Source organism: Plecotus auritus, assembly GCF_963455305.1.
Source record: "Plecotus auritus genome assembly, chromosome: 6".
Taxonomy (NCBI): domain Eukaryota; kingdom Metazoa; phylum Chordata; class Mammalia; order Chiroptera; family Vespertilionidae; genus Plecotus; species Plecotus auritus.
Genome location: NC_137773.1, coordinates 73,014,864 through 73,028,720, shown reverse-complemented (window position 1 = coordinate 73,028,720; position 13,857 = coordinate 73,014,864). Strand labels below are relative to the sequence as shown.

Genomic DNA, 13,857 nt, shown 5'->3' with positions numbered 1-13,857 from the left:
CGAGTGAGAAGGAGCAAACTGGCAGTTTCTACCAATGCCTGATTCCTGACAGATTTCCAGTTCCATGCTATGAGTACATCCCAAATAAACACCTCTCTCTACCATTTAAAGGTGACCTCATGTTGAAACCTATGTGTTGAATCCCAACATAACTCCATGTTTAGTTTCCTCATTGAAATTCAAAAGAATTCTTACCTTGGGCAAGTGAACCTTTGATATATAATAACAAAATTATCTTTAGCTCTAATTTTATAATTTTTTGTTTTTATTTTCTAATCATACTCCTGATAAGAAATCTGTTGCCTTTTCTTAGATGTTGAGGACATGTTCACTTCCAGATCTCTCAAAGCTGTTCAGAACACTGATGGATGTCCCCACGGTAGGAGATGTCCGGCAAGACAACCTTGAAATGGATGACATTGAAGACGAGCACATTAAAGAAGGACCTTCTGATTCTGAAGACATGTGAGTGCGAAGTGATTAATAGATAGTAACACTAACAGCATTTCTGAGTTTATAAATGTTCTAGAGATGTTAACTTACCTAGACACTTTCTAAAAATGATCTGTAGCTAACTTTTCACTACTCCTTTAACTTTTTACAACATATTTAAACTACAGTCATGCAAATTTTGATATGTATTTCTGCCTCAACATAGTATGACTTAATCTCACTTGGAGAATATAAGAAAATGGTTTCTCCTGATGTTCTCTGTCTTATTCACCACTTAGCATCCAGCATAATGGCTTGCACCTGGTAGGTGCTTAATAAATATTAAGTGAATGAATGTTAGCAGAATAATGACTGTTAAATAGTGCAACACCACACGATATACGAGTTGTAGTGGGAATTTGTGAAGTGCTTACTTACTACACTACAATTCCCCAAGAAGATGACCAGAAAGCTCCGTCCTCATCTATCTCTGATGGGAATGATTTCATTTTTTTTTTTTTATTGATTTTTACAGAGAGGAAGGGGGAGGGATAGAGAGTTAGAAACATCGATGAGAGAGAAACATCGATCAGCTGCCTCCTGCACGCCCCCACCTGGGGATGTGCCCGCAACCAAGGTACATGCCCTTGACCGGAATCGAACCTGGGACCCTTCAGTCCGCAGGCTGACGCTCTGTCCACTGAGCCAAACCGGTTAGTGCCTGATGGGAATGATTTCAAAACCATGGTAGTGAGGAATTAGTGGGTGGGATAGTTGTTTGGTTGTGTGTGCACATGCTTACTTGTGTGTTCTACATGTAAAGTAACTTAGTTGCTTTCACAAAATTCCTTTCTTCATGATTCATATGGAATCTAAAAATCTAGCAGGGTCATTTAACCAGTACTTCTGAGAATGGTTGGAAGTGATGGCCCTTTAGACAGTAATCCTGCTTCACATTCTTTGATATCAGTCAGCCCTCTCACCCCTCAGACAAGTGTTACAAATTTCGGGGGGGCAGGGAATAAAACCAGGACACCCTGGAATAAAGTGTTTGAGAAGGTACAGTGTATTTAAGTCACCAGGAAATACATTCAAAATATTAGAATTTGTGTGATTTCTTTTCTGATTTTTTTAATTAAATTTTCTCCTTTTTCATCTCTGCCATTCAATAGAAAGAACTTTGGTTTTGGTCTGATTGAAAGCATTATATCAGTCTCACCATTTCCCCTCCTATAATATTTGAGCCAGCGTTACTTCATCTGCTATATTTTATTTTCTCTCTTTGTTTTTCTTAAGTCTTACCCCTTCTTAAATCTCTAACCAAATTTTATCTCTTAAATTCTGCCTTCTTTTTAAAAATTCTTACGGGTTTCTGTAGAATTTTGCTGATACCCTCAAAATTTAGAGGAAAAGTTACCTTTTTATCTTTGTTTTCTTCTGCTTACCTCTGGTCATTAAGCATTTTAACTATCTTTTTATTACGCCTATTGTAGAACACAACATTTCAGCATCTTTATGGTTGACAAAGTGCTAGGTAGCAGTTTTTCCCTCAATTTTTATAAAGTCATCCGATTTTATCTGAGTAAACTATCGTTTATTTGTGGCTTACGTTCTTTTAATTACCAGTTGATTACAATTTTATTTTAAAATTTAAGTTAGAAGCCTTTAACATGATTTTTAAAATTTGAAAACTAAGTTATTTTTTTCAAGTAAGTTACTCCATGTCTATACAGGAAATTTCTCTTCATGTGTTCTTTGGGGAAAAAATTAATTTATTTAAATAAAAACTTTACTCATAATTGACTAATAAGAAAGCCTACTAAAAGGTGAATTTGGGATCAGGTTTTGAATTACCTGAGACAAATTTTGAAATGTTCATTTCATAAAAGATCATAATCTCATTTTTCCTTGCAATGGCAGACTTAGCAGTCCTGCTTATTTTACTACCATTATGGAGGCCACTAATTCCTCTAGGCCGGTGGCCACTAGAGGGTTTTATCCACAGGTCAGTGTTCAGTCATTGTGGTAATGGCACATAGCAGATGTGCCTGTTATGCTACTTTTGTAATTAAATGTAGTAAGTTAAATGCTACTAGTAGGATGATCAAAAAAATTAGATACTCTCTCTTCCTCATAGATGCTTTGCTATTCTATAGCTACTACAAAGTCGAAGTGTAGGAGTTTGTACACATAAGTACATAATAAAGATATTTCTACATTAAAAGATTATTTTCTTTTTCCATTAATGGAAATTTTATTCACTGTCTCACATAATATTGTTGATATTTTAGTTCTTCAGTAAACATTTGTTTATTTGATTGGAGTGTAAACTTTAGGAAAGGCGTTATCCTATTTACATGCCACTTTAGAAGAAAGAAACAAATCATAGGAGAGATAATGTTGTGAGTATGAGTACATTTTGGGGGTATTATAGAAGTGGTCAGAGGACCTAGATTTCAGTCCTATAATTGTCATTTATTGACTGTGTGGCCTTAAATAAGTCATTTTAACACTTTGATTCAGTTTCTATGTCTCTTAAGTGAGTATTGTGTGAATAAGATTTAAATAATAGGATAAAACTAAAGTACTATATAAATGTATAATACTATTTACATAAATTAGTTCATTTCAGCATCTATATTTCCATAAAAATAGAATTAATATCCTGAACAATTTCTTGTAAACATTCCCCACATAAGATTATTATGGTTAATATATTATAATTACAGTAAAGTCTACTTATTATATACTTTAGAAATATTTTCAAGAATAAGCATCTAAAGATAAGACTTCTGGTGACCATTTTATTTACTAAATCATCCAATTAACCTGAATGTATAATTCCCTAAGTATTTCCATTTCTAAGAGTTCAGATGCCCAGTGAGGGTTTATATGGAAAGCTTTTTGTATAGTGTGCAATTATTTACATCCATACCAAGATTTTGCTGAACTTTCAAAATTACATAAAAGAAAAGTATTGGAGTATTAAGTGTTTGAGTAGAAAAACGTGGGCTTTAGTAATGTTTAGTTTTTTATATTTCAGTGTGTTTGAAGAAACTGACACAGATTTACAAGAGCTTCAGGCCTCTATGGAGCAGTTACTCAGAGAAGAACCTGGGGAGGAATATAGCGAGGAGGAAGAATCAGTCCTGAAGAACAGTGACCTAGAGCAGACTGTGAATGGGACAGATCCAGCCGATGAGGAGGACAATCCCAGCAGCGAAAGCGCTCTCAATGAAGAGTGGCACTCGGGTGCGTGATCACGATTGTGGTGGGCCTTTTCCTTTTCCAGTGTGTACACGTATTTCAAGTAGAGTATGTTTTTCTGATATCTAATATGAACCATTTCCAGTTTTATTTTTTGTTATTTTTTAAAATATATTTTTATTGATTTCAGAAAGGAAGGGAGAGGGAGAGAGAGATAGAAACATCAATGATGAGAGAGAATCATTGATTGGCTGCCTCCTGTACACCCCCCACAGGGGATTGAGCCAATAACCGGCCATGTGCCCTGACCGGGAATTGAACCATGACCTCCTGGTTCATAAGTCGATGCTCAACCACTGAGTCACACCAGTCAGGCTGAACCATTTCCAGTTTTAAATAAAACTGAAGCATGCTTCTTTGTCTGACATATTTATTCTTTTTCTTTTCACACAAATGCACATGTACAGTTGTTCCATTTCTTTCCCTTCAAATTATGGAAATGCTTTTTTGAAGCATTTTTATTCTGTTTCTTGACAGAATAATATTTACTTCTTGATTTATTTCTTTAGTAATAAAGATGATAACTTCATTTTCTTAGTATTTTATGTTTTGCAAAGAGCTTTTACATACAGTGGTTAACCAGAAGGGATAATACTAAAGCAGCTTTTTAAACTTTGGTTTAGAAACTATTCTTTATTCATAGCATTACTGCTAAGATATAAAGAAAATTTGTATATTCCAATAACTGCATTTATTTGGGAAGAAGAACTAATGTGAAAAGGAGTGATCCTTCAGTAATTTTGTTTTTTACTGGAATTTTTCAAAGGTACCTTTGGCATGCATAAAACATATAGAACATTTATAATACTTTTTAGGTGCTTTACTAAAGTTTTATGGTATGTATTTTAGGTTGTCTGCTTTTTGCATGCTTGTTAATGTTTTGGCTCATGTTTAATATCTACTTTTTAAAAATAGTAGTTAGGGTTGGTTGCCATGATGCAGAACATATGGGTGTGCTTTTTCTATTTTTATTTTTTTTTTTTGCTACATTTGATGACATCTCTAGGGAAGCTTTTATTCTATCCTGGTTTACTGTTTATTTTTATCAAAAGAAAAGATTTTCAGAGTAATGTTCTTATTAAGACAGATTTATGTGGATTGATTACCTGTATAAATGACAAATATTATAATGACAAAAACTTTATATTTAAAGTACAAAGTAGTCTATTTCTTTTTTACTATCATTATTTTTAGGGAGGGAGGGAGGGAGGGAGGGAGGGAGGGAGAGAGAGAGAGAGAGAGAGAGAGAGAATGAGAGAGAGAGAGAGAATGAGAGAGAGAAACATCGATTGGCTGCCTCCTGCATGCCCCCTACCAGGGATTGAGCCCATGTACCTGAATGGGAATTGAACTGGCAACCTTTTGGTGCACAGGATGACACCCAACCAACTGAGCCACTCCAGCCAGTGCCAAAGTATTCTATTTCAATGACATTGTTCACTTATAGAATTTTAGTATATTAGGGTAATAATTATTTGATTTAGTCTTTTTTAATTATAAAATACCTTTTTAATGTTTTTTAGATAACAGTGATGGTGAGATAACTAGTGAGTGTGAATATGATAGTGTCTTTAACCATTTAGAGGAGCTGAGACTTCACCTGGAGCAGGAAATAGGCTTTGAAAAGTTCTTTGAAGTTTATGAGAAAATAAAGGTAAGTGAAATGTCAGTTAAAACATTTAATTTTGAAATATGCTCTGTTTGAATTACTAGTGAAATGTCAGTGACTCTTATTGGTAAGTAAATTTATTGTAAAAGACTAACAAAGTATCCAATTAGAGAAAGATAATATTCAAATATTACTTTATATTTGGAAATTTGGTATAGGCTGTTCATGAAGATGAAGATGAAAATATAGAGATTTGTTCAACAATAGCTCAGAATATTTTGGGAAACGAACATCAGCATCTTTATGCCAAGATTCTTCATTTAGTCATGGCAGATGGGGCCTATCAGGAAGGTAAGATTTCCTCCCATTTTTATATTTTAAGTAAATGTGCAAATAACAACATGACAAATGTAAATTGATGAGCTTCAGCAATATGCAAAGTGTATCCTAAATAATACTAAATGTAATCTCTTTCAGAGTAAGGAGAGTTCATCCATAAGGATTGGAATGTAACCCATTTTTATATTTGGAAACTACTTACCTATAGAATCACTCAAAAATATGTTAGGACTTTATGAAAAGTTATTAGTTAAAAATTGTTTCTCTTTAAATATAGTCAAGAGGGGCACGGGGGGAGGTGGAGGACGGGGGGGAGGGGGGGGGCGGGAAATAAATAAATAAATAAATAAATAAATAAATAAATAAATAAATAAATAAATGTAGTCAAGAGCACTTACCACGGAACCAAGAGACCAGTATCACAGTCCTGACTCTGGGAGGCTAATGATGTGACATTGAGTGATTTATTTTGTCTTAAGTTTCACTTTCCTTTGCTATAAAAATAGAAAGATGATCTCCAATCTAATGTACTTAGATTGGTTTTCAACGTAGTTATTGTGTGCTTCTTGTACTAGAATGCCTCCCATTTCATTACTCTGGACAGTAAAAGACCTAATTTTTGCTTACATGTTTACAATTTCCTTGGGAGATAAGTTATAAATATTTAAAACTATATATAGCCCTGGCTGGGTTGCTCATTTGGTTGGAGCGTTGTCCCGTACACCAAAGGTTGCTGGTTCAATTTCTGGTCAGGATACATACCTAGGTTGTGGATTCGATCCCCAGTCAGGGCACATCCAAGAGGCAACTAATCAATATTTCTCTCTCACATTGATGTTTCTCTCTCTCCCTCTCCATGTCTCTCTCTCTAAAAATCAATAAAAATAAAAATATATCCTCGGGTGTGGGTATACACACACACACACACACAAACACAAACACACATACATATACACACACACACACACACACACACACACACACACACACACGAGGCCTGATACACGAAATTCATGCAAGGGGCTCGGCCCTCTCAGTCCTGGCTTCATCCGGAAGGTTGTCCAGAAGGACGTCCTGAAGGTCGTTCGGCGGTCCGGTCTAATTAGCATATTACGCTTTTATTATTATAGAATATATATACATACATATAATTGATTGCTCATCCTAAGATACTTTTTAGTACAGTAGGAATTAGAGAAGAGGAGGTTGGTTTGTGAAAAATTGAAAGAAATATAGAGTGAACAATTTGTGAGGAAAATAGAATGAACTGATTAATGTCTATTAGGATTAAATTGACCATATTAGAAGCTTCTTATTGAGAATTAGTCTTTGTGATCTGACACTGTGAAGTGTGTAAACTACACAGAGGAAATCAGTGAAGATTTTTGAACTTAAAAAAACTGACGTAATGAATGAGGTGTTTTATAAAGTTCAATCTGGCAGCAGTATTCTGGATGGTTTGGAGTGTGCCAAGATTGGAAGTAATCTGTTTTGAAACTGTAGGTGAGTTTGGGCATGAGATGATGAATACCTGGATTTCCATAGGAATAGAGCTGTTAATATTCAGTTCAAGTATTTCAGAGCAAGGCTTCTTATAAAAATATTTGATAGTTTGACTCATGAAAAATTGTTTACTAAAATGAAATTCAATATTTTTTTTAATTTGGGGAGCAGCTTTATAATTATGTAGACTTATTTACATTGACTATTTTTTCCTAAAGTTTTATGATATATGTTTTCTAAAGCTCAACAAAAAAATGTTTCTTTGGATTGTTTTAATAGAAGTAAGTCTTGTAAAAACTCTAATAGTTATTGATAAATCAAAATTAGAAAATCTTCAGGTACAGTCAGTACTATTATCTTATAGCTTCAAAAATCACTGTATTTTGCTCAGCCGAGTGGCTCGGTTGTTTGAATGTTATTTTGTGCACCAAAAGGTAGTAGTTTGGATTCCTGGTCAGGGCACATACCTGGCTTTCAGGTTTGATCCCCTGTTGGGGCATGTGCAGAAGGCAACCAATTGATGTTTCTCTCAGACATCAATGTTTCTCTCTCTCTCTTCCCCTCCCCTCTCTCTCTCCCTCCCTCCCTCTCTCTCTCTCTCCCCCTGTCTCCCTTCTTCCCTCCCTCTCTTTCTTTCAGCATGTCCTCAGGTGAGGATTTTTAAAAAAATCACTATTTTCAGTACTATTCTTTTTAACAGAATAACTGTCAAGAAAAAGTTAGGGTTGTTAGCAACAAGTAATACATTGAATATATACCAGTCTTCCTTCATAAGCCAGTAATTAGTGCTGCACTTATTCTTCATTATGGTTTCTTTTAGCCCCCTTAGGGTTATAGCAAATAAACATAAAATGTTTTATATTAATGGTGGTTGCTGTGAAATCTATCAATAGAAACTTAAGGGAGCACTTCTCTATAAAAATTGTTAAAGAACTATAACAGCATTTGGTGGAAAAATGTAAGAACTTAACGTAGAGATATAGACGTAGTCTAATGAAGATGTTCCATTACACAAAATACCTTGAAAGTTCTCTTCTGGAATTTCCCTGTGACAGTTTATATACCAGATTCTTTTTTTTTATTTTTATTATTAATTTCATTATTGATTAAGTTATCACATATTTGTCCTCATCCCCCCATTCCCATCCCAAACCCCTCCCCACACATGCCCCACCCCCCTGTTGTCCGTGACCACTGGTTAGGCTTATATGCATGCATACAAGTCCTTTGGTTGATCTCTCTCCCTTACCCCCACCCTCCCCTACCTTCCCTCTGAGGTTTGACAGTCTGATCGATGCTTCCCTGTCTCCAGGTCTGTTTTTGTTCATCAGTTTATGTTGTTCGTTATTTCCCCCAGATGAGTGAGATCATGTGACACTAGAAATACACTTATAAGAACCAAAAATGAGACAAGCAATAATGGTTATGCTGAGAGGCAAATGAATCAGTCTGTAGTGAGTTTATCCTTTTTGGTTTAAGTCCTTTTTCTGAGAGCATTTAATTCTTTGGAAAAACTCAACGTTACTTAAAATCAAGTTTAATGAATGAAGTGGGTTATCAAGGTCAATAATATGTGGTCTTGCCCTAGCCAGTTTGCTTGGTGGATAGAACATCAGCCCGAGAACTTTGGGGTTGCAGGTTCTATTCTGGTCAAGGTCACATACCTTGGTTGCAGGCGCGCGTGGGAGACAACAGTTAATGTGTCTCTCACATTGATGTTTCTTTCTCCCCCTCTCTTCCACTCTTTCTAAAAATCAATGGAAAAAATATCCTTGGGTGAGGATTAACAAACAAACAAAATAATAAAATTTGGTCTTTTTGTTTTAAGTATCTTATCATGAAGTAAGGAACCCAATTTTTCAAAATTAATTTATAAACTGATTCTGATGATTTTGAACAAGAATATATTTCTAGAATATTGGTCAGAAAATTCTGTTACTTTATAAGTATGATTTGTAGACTGAAATTGAGGATTTAAAATGTCGATGCTTAAATTTAACTGTAATTTTTTATAAGATTTTATCTTGTTTTGAAAACATTAAAGATTGCATTTAAAAATACATACAATACAAGATAAAAATAAGAACAAGTGTTTGAGAAATTCACCATATCAGGCAAATGAGTGCAAACAATATAATATTAAGCCAAGACTGAAGTAAGAATACAAAGTGTATGTTCAAATGGTTTCTACATTTTGTGAAAATAAGTCAGAAATTTGGTGCTGATCTTTCTAGCAAAGCAGGAAACCTAATTAAGTCCATGAGTCACAATGTGCATGAGACAAAACATGTCAGTTACGCAGAGATATTTTTGGTATTGAAAGAAAGGAAACAATTCCCATTATTCTTAAAAAAGAGATGACTATGATATAATGTTCCTCGAGCTCGAATAATATGTCGATTCCTTTAAAGCAGTGGTTCTCAACCTGTGGGTCGCAACCCACAGGTTGAGAACCGCTAGCAGGGTCGCCTAAGACCATCGGAAAACACAGATATTTACATTACGATTCATTAACAGTAGCAAAATTACAGTTATGAAGTAGCAACGAAAATAATTTTATGGTTGGGGGTCACCACAACGTGAGGTACTGTATTAAAGGGTCGCAGCATTAAAATGGTTGAGAACCACTGCTTTAAAGGGTAAAAAAATTTTTTTTTTCAGATTCCAAGAATGTAACCCTATATCTTTCTCTGACTGGCTTATTTCACTAACCCTAACCCTAATCTAAGTCCATAGACGTCAGTGAAAAACTCAAGTCTTAGTCCTTAAAAATGCCCATCAGTTGTGACTTATTAGTGTAAAGCAAATGCTTTCCTCCAAAATGTTAAAAGATTATTTTTATTATTAGAGAATTGGAAATATAAAATTAAAACATTATCTGGAACTTGTGAATTCCTGATTTTGAGATCTTGAGCCCCATTTTATAAAATAGTACTATATCAGACTGAAAAATACCTTCAGTAATTTTTACAGTAGTTAGATTTCATGTGGCTCTTTCTCATAATATGGCATGGTGCAAGTTACTAGCATACGTCCAAGCTTGTAGTCTCTTAAGAAGGAAATACATACCTTCTTTCCACATTCACTTTAAATATTGTACTGTGTTTATGTAATGAAATTCTCTAGAGCAGTTAAAACAAATGGACTAAGTTTTCATCTATCAATATGGATAAGCCCCACAAATATGATCAGTTGAGTAAGTAGTTAGTACATGATATCATTTTTGTAATGTTTAAAGGCAATTTTATATCTAATAAAAGTAAAAAATCATGGGAGGGAAGGACACACATCAGACTCAGGATACAGTCCCTGTGGAAGAAGAGAAGTCAATAAGGTTGGAGAAGAGTACTTGGTACCTGTAACATGATTTTTCTTAACAAATAATCCAAATCAATATAGCTACAAGTTAACTTTAATTAATTCTAAGGATTAGGTAAGTGTGTGCTCATTACTTTATTCTCTGTACTTTCCTGACTATTTGAGACATTGTGTGATTATAAAAAAGTAATTAAATTGTAATACAGAGTGATAATTGTAACATATATGTTGCATAAGGTAATGATCTGGCTATATTGGAAGAAATCAAGGTTTCAGGGTAATTCTTCCTAGGGGAGAGGACATCAGAGTTGGAATTTGAAATATTAATGGGAATTAACCCCCAAATCAATATGTGTACTTATACATAGAGGGATGTGAAATATTGCATTAGGGGAACAATAAGCAATTCACTGTTACTAAAGCATGAATTAAGGGGATGCTTAGGGAAAGTGGGCAATGAAAGTAGATAAGGCTAGACATATTTAAAAGAAGGGCTTTGCAATCCATATAGGGCTCTGTCCTGAGGCAGTGGGGAGCTAGTGAAGGGTCTTAGGCAGTGCCGTGATTAGAGATGGCACTAGGAATAAAATGAACAATCACCTTTGCTAGCATGTGGAAGATAGCGATGGTTATCGTAGATTAAATTAAGTGCTCTAATTCATTCAGCAGTGTTTTCTTAGACTAACAAAAAAAAATGGAAATAACTGAAGTGTCTATAAATAGAAATGCTGAATTGTGACATATCCATAAAATAAGACAAAATGCAGCCATTGAAATGGAATATATCTATGACTTATTCTTTTTCAACATTTTATTGTAAAATTGTCATTGTATAGAAATGTTGAAAGAACTTTCCAAGTTATTACCCATATACCCACCACCTAGATTCTGCCATTAACGTTTTATAATCTTGTTTTATTATTTATTCATCTCTTTGTTCGTTATGTGTTTTAAGGGCGAAAACTCATGTCTCAAAACTGTATTTTATTGTAATTTTTAAAAAGATATTTGTACATGCACAGGGAAAGATCTGGGAAGGTTTATATAAAATTAATGTTGGTTGTCTTTGGCTTATAGATGATTTTTTGCTTCCCACTTTATTGTTCATTGTATTGTCTGAATATTTTACACTGAGTATGTGATATTATAATAAAAACTACATTAAAGCTCTTTTCCTTTAGCATGAAAAAATACAATTTTTTTACAAGTAGATACAAATTAAATTTCTTTCTTTTTTTTTTACAGACAATGATGAATAATCCTCAGAACATTCTTTAATCCTCACCTGTATGGAAGCATTTGAATTTGGCTCATCAGAATAACAAGTTTCAGTGGGGACTGTAGCAATCTTTTATAAATGATATGTCAGATTTAAGATGGGCATGCTGATTGCATGGAAAAGATGGACAAATATGACATTTTTCAATTAAGATTCTAATATTTTATCTATTTTATTTTGTTTGTTGAGTTCTATAGTTACCTCCTACAGACTATATACTATATTAAATCTTCCAACCAAAGCATAAGAGACATTGATCCAGAATTGGGCGTAATGGTTTTGAAGAAGATGTATCATGAAGTAAGGTAACTTTTACTTTCAGCAAATATCCTTATGTTGAAAGAATTACTTATGTTGTGAAAGACCTGCCTGTGGTTTTTCATTTAAGCATTTAAATATGGCCCTTTTTTTCTGTCTACTTGTTTTCATGACCAGCAATTAGTTATTAAATAACCTTGTCAAGGGCTCTATTTAAATCTTTACATTTTGAAGATGGAATTTTTTAGCCTTAAAGTTTATATCCTCAGCCCTTTTTCAACCAGTGTGTCTCCTGAACTAGCTGAGTAAAAACAGGCTATAGAAACAGTCTTAGAAATAATTGAAAAATTTGATTATGAAAGAATAACAAAATTATATTTCCTGATGTTAAAAATGTTAATTACTTCTGTTTCTTTTTTTAAAAGACCAGAACTAGAAATATTATATCTAAAAATTAGTCTGTGGATTTTAACATCAACCTAGCATATAGCATAAAGTTGCCCTTTTTGTTTTTAATGTTCTCTCATGCATGTGCTTATATGAGATTAAAAAGGAGAAAGGAATCGTTTTTGACACTGACAGTTTTTTTAACTGTTATTCCAAAGGGGGGAAATGTTTGCCTCTTTTATTTCCATTATGAGAGGATCATTAAGATGGTAGTCAGACAGCTTCAATTGCAATATGCCAGGCATTACATGGTTTCAGTAGCAATGTATAAAGTCCAGATGCTTTTAGTAATAAAAGTAGATTTTTTGAAACTTAAGTACAAAGCAGCCTGACTGGCATAATCTATAATTTGAACAATAAAATCTAATCTTGCAGCACTATCAGTACCATGCTGAATTTATTATGTATATTATTTCTAGCATCTAAAACTAAATACTTTTATAAATTTGTTTATTTTGTGATATTACTATTAAATTTTTATTATCTACCTGAAGTGCGCTGTTGGTTGTCATATATTTATTAGCACTGTTTTCAATAGAATGATTCTACACAGAGCTGAGAACACTTTCATTTCTTTTACCTGATGATTTTTATCTTTTTTCTTAGTAGATGAATATTTGAATTCTGTACTTTAATTCTCTATAATCCTGAAAGATGAGAATGATTTTTTAAAGTCTTTAACCTATTACAAGTATTAGAAAAGCAAGTAAAAGTTATAACACAATAGAAAGGTTGTTTAGCCATATTTTTTAAAATGTCATATATATATGACTAGGAATGACAAACAGGGTTTGTGTCATCTCCATTCATCTTGGTGGTAAGTGGCTCTGGAGTATTCTTATGGAAAGGTCATCTGTACCCATGGCGAAGAGGGTATTATTGGTCAGTAGGTTTGGCAAAAGTTCTTTAAACAGACTTTAAAAATGCAAATTATAAAAGAAAAATATCTGACTTCATAAAATTTTACTTTTAAAAGGACATCCTATCTAATAAAAGAGTAATATGCAAATTGACCATCACACCAAGACAACAAGATGGCCACCCCCATGTGGCCAAAGATGGCTGCCCCCATGTGGACACAAGATGGCCTGCAGGGGAGGGCAGTTGTGAACAGTTGGGGGTGACCAGGCTGGCAGAGGAGGGCAGTTAGGGGTGACCGGGCCGGCAGAGGAGGACAGTTGGGGGGGATGAAGGCCAGCAGGGGAGGGCAGTTGGGGGAGACCAGGCCTGCAGGGGAGGACAGTTGCAGGGGACCCAGGCCAGCAGAGGAGGGCAGTTGGGGGGGACCAGGTCTGCAGGGGAGGGCAGTTGTGGGCAATCAGGCCAGCAGGGAGGGCAGTTAGGGGTGACCAGGCTGGCAGGGGAGGCCAGTTAGGGGCAATTGGGCCAGCAGGGGAGCAGTTAG

General features: G+C 34.6%; 1 protein-coding gene across 5 annotated transcripts in view; it reads left to right on the top strand.

Annotated features, from left to right (window-relative positions):
* Positions 1–12,943, top strand: part of NEK1 (NIMA related kinase 1) — a 170,410-nt gene extending 157,467 nt beyond the window's left edge. For all 5 annotated transcript variants that reach the window (XM_080675792.1, XM_080675791.1, XM_080675789.1 and 2 more), the window contains 5 exons: positions 314–465; positions 3,476–3,684; positions 5,223–5,353; positions 5,527–5,659; positions 11,714–12,943. In XM_080675792.1, the coding sequence (XP_080531918.1) occupies positions 314–465; positions 3,476–3,684; positions 5,223–5,353; positions 5,527–5,659; positions 11,714–11,727 (639 nt within the window). In that variant the 3' untranslated portion in view covers positions 11,728–12,943. The remainder of the gene's footprint in view (positions 1–313; positions 466–3,475; positions 3,685–5,222; positions 5,354–5,526; positions 5,660–11,713) is intronic.
* Positions 12,944–13,857: the final 914 nt, after the last annotated feature.